At 32.2% G+C, this 9,324-nt stretch overlaps 1 protein-coding gene across 3 annotated transcripts in view; it reads right to left on the reverse strand.

Annotated features, from left to right (window-relative positions):
• LOC146539885 (suppressor of lurcher protein 1-like) overlaps positions 1-9,018 on the reverse strand; it is a 53,573-nt gene extending 44,555 nt beyond the window's left edge. Inside the window, exons 1-3 of one of the 3 annotated variants that reach the window (XM_085207865.1) lie at positions 8,929-9,006; positions 8,733-8,761; positions 4,379-4,415 (exon numbers count right to left, since the gene is read on the reverse strand). In XM_085207865.1, the coding sequence (XP_085063991.1) occupies positions 4,379-4,408 (30 nt within the window). In that variant the 5' untranslated portion in view covers positions 4,409-4,415; positions 8,733-8,761; positions 8,929-9,006. Of the gene's footprint in view, positions 1-4,378; positions 4,416-8,732 lie in introns of all 3 variants that reach the window. The other 2 variants (XM_085207863.1, XM_085207864.1) reach the window with 2 other exon arrangements.
• Positions 9,019-9,324: the final 306 nt, after the last annotated feature.

Consider the following 9,324-nt stretch of genomic DNA (forward strand, 5'->3'; position numbering starts at 1 on the left):
AAAATAATTAAAATCGATCCTTCCTCATTTAAATGGAGATATATGTATAATATATAAGATACCCTCAAAATGGTTCACCACTTTTGATACAGTAAGCTTCTTTCATAACGAGATCCAATGATCCGCGAACACCAAATGAGAAACATATAAGATGAATCAGTCCAAACAGAATTTCCAATATGAAATTTATTTAATTATTATTATTATTGTTATTTTCGATCTTATTTCTGATAAATAAGGTTGAAATTTACAATTTTATATTAACAACGTACGCAAAAAGGCTATCTTCTATTAGGATAAGAGGCTTAGGGAACGTCGGTGTCGAGTTGCGTTCGCCTCGAATGATTTGCTTGTACGACTTCTGCTGTGTATTTATGTTATGCTGTACATAGAGTCAATTGTAGATTTAATTATAATTTCGCAATGTAGGGAACCTGGGACCCTAGTGTTAAGATACTTCCGTTCCCCATTTTCCGAATTCTTGAAGCATTATATTATGAGTGGCGGAGCTTGTTAGTAGAACAAGGAAATAGATTTGTTCTCCAAGGTGGGAGTCGAAGTCATTTGGAGTCCACGATCATCACGTTTACAATCGCGTACTTCTGTCCTTCTAATGAGTTATCTCTGACCTTCGTATCCTCTCCTTTTATAGTCCACCCAAATGGTTTGCGGACTACAACTCATGCACTTACAAGCTTTAAACAAATTTAACCTTATATTAGATTCTTTACACAAACACAGCTATATGCGAGAGTTCTAAATAGATAATAAGCAAAAAAAAAGAATTATATATATATATATTTTCTTATAAATAAATCCTTTGATAATATTTTTATCACAATTTGAAGATATTAACGTTCCGCCTACGTCAGTTGTGATTGACAAACGAATGGTGAAATCAGTTATTGGAATCTAGATTGGAAATTGTTATTGACAGCATAGGTGTAGGTACATTTTATTTTGGATTACTATTATTAAATAGATAATATTGAATAAATCATGAATTTCTTTTATTTCAATTAAAATAAGAATTATTATGATTATACAAAATTTTTATTGTAATGAAATAATATAAAAAAACCCCGGCGTTGAGTTCCGCTACTCAAAGCAATCCTTCCAGAATTCGGTAGAAAGTTAAGTACGGAAATGTCTTAATGTAAACAGAGTGTATTAACACTAGGTTCTCAGGTTACTTCTGCCAATCCTAATATGTGTGGGATACAGCATAAACCTGAAAAGTTATGAACGATATGGTTTAAAATAAAAACTAATATTTGCAGTAAAGTGTACCTACATTGAATAATACATATATCAATGTTCTATTGTGTCAGTGAGACATTTATATTTTAATGCTTCAATTTCCTTTAGTCACAAACTGCAGCGTTGAGTTCCGCCTATCCTGCTACATGCGGGATACAGTGTGAAGCTGTATAAGAGGCTTAAAATAATTTTCGCTATGAGGAAAAAAATAGTTCATAAGCTTTCGACACCTAATTAAATATTTTACGTACCGCATTACATTGTCTGCGGCCTCATAAAAGCTTAAATTTTAATTTAGTTTGCATTCAACTTAGCGTGACTCCGTTTTAATAAATATTAAAGCTATGGGAGCACATAGAGAAGGAAGCTCAAATTCCTCTTTATTTCTTGTAAAAAAATCCAACATGGTTATAAAGACTGATTTATATATTTTTATTTATTTTTGTTCCTTGCTATTTCTAATTTTAGCTATATGATATGTTATAGGCATAAAATAAACTTAAATTCTAATTTAAAACTAGCTGTAATTACAATGCAATCAGTTTCATACAAAATGCATTAAAAACGATGCACAAATGATCGTATCTTTTTTTTAGATCGTTTCTTTTTAGAAATTTGATGATTTCGGTGCTACAAGGGACGAAAAACTCGACTTGAAAGTGACCCTATTTGAACACAGAGTGTTTCCATTTTCACCTTTTGAGGTACATGTTAACCCTAAAAATAGGAATTACTATCTTAAATATCTCGTACCTAAATATATAGGAATTAAAAATAATAAACAGAATATTTAGGGAAAATTAGTTGCACAATACCCTAATGTCGAACTAACCAAACAAGTAAGTCCCAAAGCAAACATTTTCTAAACAAGTCACGGGCTTAACAAATTTTAGGAAAATGCGACGAGAACCGTCCATCATGAAAATGGGGCTCATTTAGGATGCGGACATATTGCCAACAATATCAATATTTATATGAAATTAGTGAATGGAGTTTAATGATGTTTTTAATATAGCCTTCGTTTGCGTAGTTTGTTATGTTAATGAATTATTATTAATATTAGATTTATACGTATTCTAGGTTATATTTATAATATTTTTTTCCGGTCAGAATTCTTTTTTTATTTTTTTCTTTTATTCTATCTCATATTTTTGTATAGGTGCGTATTTTAAGTAGCAAATATACAAAAATTGAAAGAGGCCGTTGTGGCTTAGTAGGGTAACTTCTGGCAGTAAATGGTGATTGTGGATTCTACCCCCACTTCGCGGTTTCCCAGTTTCCACTCTGGTAGACAAAAACGTTGAATTCTCCTACTCACTACAGATTTTTCACCTAAGTAAAGACATACTTACTAAGTGAAAAGAGTGAATAAGTAAAACTTTTTTTAAAAAAAAAAAAAAAGTCAATATTAATTTATCAAAAATATTATTTTATTCTAGCATTTCTATTATTCTCTTAAGCAAACACAACGCTAAACTTATTTATTTAATTTATATATTACACTAAGAACATAAACACGTTATAAGCAAAGTTTATATATATAATTCAACTGAATGAAGTTTGTTGGGAGTAGACGAGACTTTACTGAACTTACAACTTTGTCATTTCACTTCAGACGAAGTGGCGATTAGACAAAGCGGACGATTGTTAGTCATTTTAACGGTTTAAGGACATTCTTGTTTGACGCCGGTCTCTTATCTTTAGTTGTTTTATTTTATATTTGGCTATTGGCAAAACAATTTAGTAATAATCGTTGTATTAAATTTCGTATATAATTTACTATAAGTATTTATTTAAATAATTTTATTTATTACTTAAATAGTCACTTTCCAGCGAGTTCGTTTTGAGTGGCGTTCATTTCTCAATACGCATTTTCTTCAGAATTCGGCGAAATAAGCGAACGTAAGAGAAGACGTCTCAATGAAAACAAAGTGTCCTAACATAAGGTTCACTTTGCCTGACCTGGTATGTGCGGGATACAGCATGAATGTGCAGCACTGATAAGTAGAATTTAAAGGGTAGAAATAAAAAAATGCTTTATATACTATTTTTTTACAAAATAATTACAATTCCATAACATATAACCAATCGCATCCTTCATATAAGTTTGACAACAATAAATTGCAACGTACACTCACGTCTATACATCGATGTTACGTATCGGTGTAAAATACTTTAGCAATTTCCTCTTGAAACCATTTTAAAATATTACCTGCCAAAACCCGATATCTTGTTAAGTGAAACGCTTATTTCAGCTTTATCTACGGATGTCCAACGGCCGTAAAACTATCAATATACGTATATGTATTACACCTATGCTATTATTTTTTCAGCTTCACGATGTAACCCGTATATAATAAGGTGGGTAAACGGAGCCTAGTGTTTAGACACTCCGCTGCCCACTTTCCGAAGATATAGCGTGCTGAGTGGTGAAAGTCAACCCCGCCTTGACATCAAAGCGAAGAAATTACATTATTAAAACATAATTTCCTCGAGCAGGAATCGAACCTACTACCTGTAGCATTTACAGTAACACGCTTGTGTCCCTACACTGCAACTGGATTTACTATTATTTTCAAAAACAATAATTCTCCGGAATACGGCCGAAAATGCGTACCGGAGTGTCTTACCACTAGGTTCCCTCTGACTACGCGGCTGTGTGCGGGATACAGCGTGAAGGTGAAAAAGTTATAATTAACCCTTAATTCGTCAAAGTATTGGACCGTTCATGTTATCTTGTAGTTTACGAGTAATAGTTGCTTAATTGGTTAGTTAGCATATAAATTGATTAATTTCCTTTATTACTATGGAGACACAGACATACGGACAATATTAGTATACTGAATATTATTAAACATAAGCCCATTGAAGTATATTTGTATAGCATTCGGAAATTCCTTCCAATTATTTTTCTTTTCTACATACATAATTCCCATTTTTCTCCTTTATTATTTAAAAAAATGTATGGATTTTCTTCTTTTTTATGTTTATTGGCAGGAATATATAATATATAAACAATATGTTTATAAGCTAAGTATTTGACGGAGTGATTTGTTCACTCAGTTACCGGTGTTGACCCCTAGCTATAGGTAATTCGTGAACATAAACAGCGACTTACCTTCATATTATTTAATCCTCTAAGTTGCATGACGAATCTGTAAAGAAAAAAGTAAATATTATTTCATTTTCTTATACTTTATTGTACTTCAGTAATTATAATTCTAATTACAGTTCATACTTTTTTTTTGGCTTCACGCTCTATCCCGCTTATAGCAGGGTAGACAAAAGGTATCTAGGAACTTAGTATTAATATATTCTATTCGAATTAAGACAGTTCCGTTTCCCACTTGCCACTAAATTCTGGAGGCATTGCTTGTTAAGGCGCGGTACTCAACGCCGCACTTTACCTCGTTACCAGACCAAAGAAACGAAAGTACTAGTTACATTTTGAACTTTAAACAAATCTATATTTGGTACATAGAAATTGGATAAAAGTAACGCGCCCACAAAACCGTAGGCGGAACTTAAATCACGCTCGCAGTACAATTTTCTCGCGAGCTTTGTGAAACCTCATCAAAAGATTACGAAATGGGATCCTTTAAAATCCCATGGATCGTAAATGACGTATCTGATTAACGATGATTCAAGTCTACTTTCTATGAATATACGGATATAAAGGCGGCATAATGGAAGTATTTAACTATGTATTTTTTAGTTGATAAGATAAAGTTTAGTTATAAGAGAAAAATATAGAGAATACATATTAATGCAATAAAATACAATATTATTAGGATTTTTTTTATTTTCAACAGGGTATCGAATTCTGAAGGCCGAATAAATTAGTTCATTTCTTCGAATGGGAATCGAACTCACAACCAGTCGTGTTTACAGTCGCATCCTCTACCACATCTGGCATCTATATAACCTTCTTCTTCTTCTTCTTTGTCGTTTCGCTCTTGACAGAGCGGTCATGGTCGTCTTTTTTTTTTTTTTTAAAGGTTGGTGGTGCGCCACACGCGCCTATATAAACTTAATCTATCATTAATTTTAATATGCTTTTTATGAACTAGATTTTAATTTTAAATCTTAAGTGGTTTCATGACATAGAGGCAAGCGTACGTAAACACGATTGGTTGATTGATTGATCGATTGCCAAGAAATTTAATATTTAATATTTTAATTTCCTCACCCTAATGCAAAATACGAAGTTGAATTCCACCACTCAACATGCTATGCCTCCAGAACTCGGCGGAAAATCTAAAAAGGTCTTTTAACGGTGTCTTAATGAGAACGAAATGTCTTACCACTAGGTTCCTATGTTCCCTCTGCCTACCCTGCTAAATGCGGAAGAGATACATCGCAAAAACAAACAAATATGCCTAATTAATATCAACATACAATATATGTTTGTTTTGAATCTAAGATATCATTAATTACGGCCCAAATAGTCCTGATTTAATAAGACGTATGATACATTATTAATATAATGATTTCGTTTTCTCACAAACAAAAGGAAGGCGGTATTGTGAAAATATAATATGAACATTAAGATGGGGCCATTAGGTTGAATGTTGGGGCCGGGTTGAATGTTGGGGCCGACTTCTATAGAAGCAACATCGAGAGCATTATGGGGGATCATTTTTACATTTATTTAATACTACGCCGTATCTGAAGCTAAATGATGCGTTGCTATAATATTAGCTGATAACTTTGGTAAATTAGGAATTTTCCAGAAATTATTCCATTGTTTTTATATTTCTATTTCCTCGCTCTGGGGTCCGGGCAAAGTGCGGCGTTGAGTTCTGGAACGGAACACGCAACGCTTCCAGAATTCGGCAGAAAGTTGGGAACGGTGTATCTTAACACTTAACCCTCTGCCTACCCTGCTGTATGCGAGATATAACGTTAAGCTGATTTAATTTTTATTTTTTTCGATTTCATTAAAATTTTAGCTTATCCAAATATCTTGTTCTTTAACCAGAATAATATTAAAGGGCCTATTTGTTTAAACATTCGTATTTCGTGTAGTTCGCAATATTAGACTCATTGTAAATAAATTCTCACGCGTAAGCACCTACCGCTGAGGTTCCTGATTCATGGAATTTCTAATGTATGTGGAATTTTGAAACTGTTTGGTGTTTTGTATTGGTAAATCGAGGCATTACGCAGCGTTGAGTACCGCCACTCAACTCGCATTGCCTCGAGAATTTGGCGAAACGTACCACGTGGTACGGAAGTGTCTTAGTGGGAACGGAGTGTCTTAACATTAGGTTCCCTATTATGTGCGGAGAACCGCGTGATAAATTAATAAAAAAAATCAAATATTTTTTCTTTCTTAACTTTAGTGTAGTGTTTCATTCAACATAGCGATATAGGAGAGAGAAGCTCATATCAATTTACTAAATTCTTTTCTTTACTTTCTGTTTAAATTTAAGACATTGCTTGATGTGCGGAACTTAATGCCGCGCTTTATATTAAGCAGTTGAGATAAGTTAATCAATTTCGAACGCACAACCTTTGTGTTAACAACAGTCATAAAAAATATACTTCATTTATAATACGATTTACTCTAGGTAAATATTATTCACTACAAAACTTATTTACATGGGACGTTTCGTTTATTATTTCACAATGTTGTTCTGATTACATTCTAATTAATGAAATAACTTACTTTTAAGTATTTCAAAGCAAAAGGTACGCTTAGATTGAGGTCAATGACATTTTATATTTAAAGTTGGTAATTCTATTTATTTGGATATTTAGATGAATCTCAAGAATATAAGAATATTTTTCATATAATATCCATTTGTAATATATTTGTATTTTTTTCCAGTTTAACTATTCATAACATAAAGCAGGGTAAGCAGACAAAAATTACGTCAGAATTCCCTTCTCTAAAAATCACCTGATATGCGTGTCATTTATCTATTGCAATTGTATGGCGGAACTTAACGCCGCATCTTATATAATCGGAGCAGTAGTTGATTCATAATTCGAATAGAATTGAAACCCATAACCATGGCTGTTACGATTCTGGTGTTCATCCACATTATTTATATGAATTTTAAAATTAAGTAAACTACGTAGCCTGTTATTATAACATGTGCTAGTCGGTGTACAACGATAAATTATTGTGAAAATAAATTAAATAAAAATTTAAATATATATTTTTTGTAAATGCGCATCTGTTTCCCAAATTCCATAGGATATTCTATTAAAAACCATAATAGAATCTATTCGATTCTTCTATTTTAAAACAAAATCCATAAAAATGTAACTTTCACAAATTAAATATCGTATATTCATTTAATTTATTTCATTTCCACAACGTTTCTGCGCATAAGTTAAGTTTCTATGCGTATTGTATCGAAACGGGGACAAGTTGAATCGCGTAGAATTTCTATGCCTGCCCGCTATTATCTTTTAAAGCACGCATGAATAATTTATTTTTATATATATGCTTTACAAATTTTTTTATATAATAATATTAACTTGTATTAATTATGACGAGGCCAATCGTGGTGCTGGGCCACAAGCATGTGAAGGTTCGTGTTATGGGTTTGATTCCCATTCGTCGTGTCGAGGCAAAACGTGGCGGTGAATTCCGCCAGATGCAATGCCTCTAGAATGAGAATCAGAGGAAAATAGGGAATAAACTGTTATAACAGTAGGTTCCCTCTGACTTCCCTGCTATGTGCAGGACACTATATGAAGTTAATAAAAAAAATTGTGTTAGTTTGTTTAAAGATGCTTAAAATAATCAACAAGTGATGGGGTCTTCGTTTTGAATCGTGCTATGACTTAATTATTTATGTTTCATCAAATTTCATTAGTTTATTAAGGTTAACAAAGTAAAAATAATTTTCATTTCCCTTTTATTCTAAATGTACAATGTGTATAAATAATAAATATCTTCTTTGAGAGTCTAGCTGTATTCCGCACATAGCATGGTAGGCAAAGGGTACCTGAAAATGCAGTGTTAAGATACTCCGTTCCTATTAAGACACCTCCGTTCCCCATTTTCTACCAAATTTTGAAGGCATGGCTTATATTTACTTGCTTTTGCTTTATTTACCGAAATATTTTGTTTACACATGACATAACCATTTAATGTTTTTTCAACTCTTAAAGAAAACTGAAGAAAAAGGAAATTACTTTTTTTCTTTGGAACTAAAACAGCTCCAAGAAAACATTTGAACGTTTATAATATACAACAGCAATATACAAATATTAAATAATGTACAAATATGCAAGCAATATTTATGAACAGAGCGGAAAATAATTTAATTAATTAAAAGATTAGTATCGTTAAGAGTCATTATGACGATGTTATTGGCAATTACATTATCAATTGACGTTATTATATTTTATAAAAACAAATTCAGTATAGATGTTTTTTTTCTACTAATATTATTATTAGATATTATATAATTTTAATAATATAACTTTAATAACTTATTAAATCAACTTACCAACCATTTCAGAACTCCACTTATAATCACTGTAAAATGATACGAAAATTTGAACTAAATAATATAAATTTAAAACCAAAACTATCAAAATTGAAAGAAAAATATTAATTTAGTTTAAATTTAACTTAGACGAAAAGTATTTCAATACAAATTTCAAATGTATAGGACACTACAAGAAATTATTACGATACGTAACAAAAATAAGGTCGCTACGTCGCTACGCTCGTAGCAACGGCGTAGACGTCCGTCCGCGGGGCCGTTCTAGCCACACTGATAACTCGGCTACGAGTGTACAGTGAATAATACGTTTAGTTTAGACGAATCTTAAAACTGCTTAACATGCTTACATAGCAGGGAAGATAGAGAAAACCTAGTGCCAAAACACTCTGTTTTCCAATTTCTGATACTAATTTAAGATATTGCTTATTGCATGGCACAACTAAACGCCTAATTAATTCGCGATAGTAGAGAGCAGTATCTTAACGATAACGGAGTATCTTAACACTAGGTTCCAGGGACATTCTACCTACCCTGCTAAGTTGTTATTAAAAAAATTGCGCCATAAAAGGGCGCAAGGGGTTCCAATTTTATT

The sequence above is a fragment of the Heliconius melpomene genome, chromosome 3 (genome assembly GCF_056956725.1).
Source record: "Heliconius melpomene rosina isolate 202511_hmr_F chromosome 3, ASM5695672v1, whole genome shotgun sequence".
NCBI lineage: Eukaryota > Metazoa > Arthropoda > Insecta > Lepidoptera > Nymphalidae > Heliconius > Heliconius melpomene.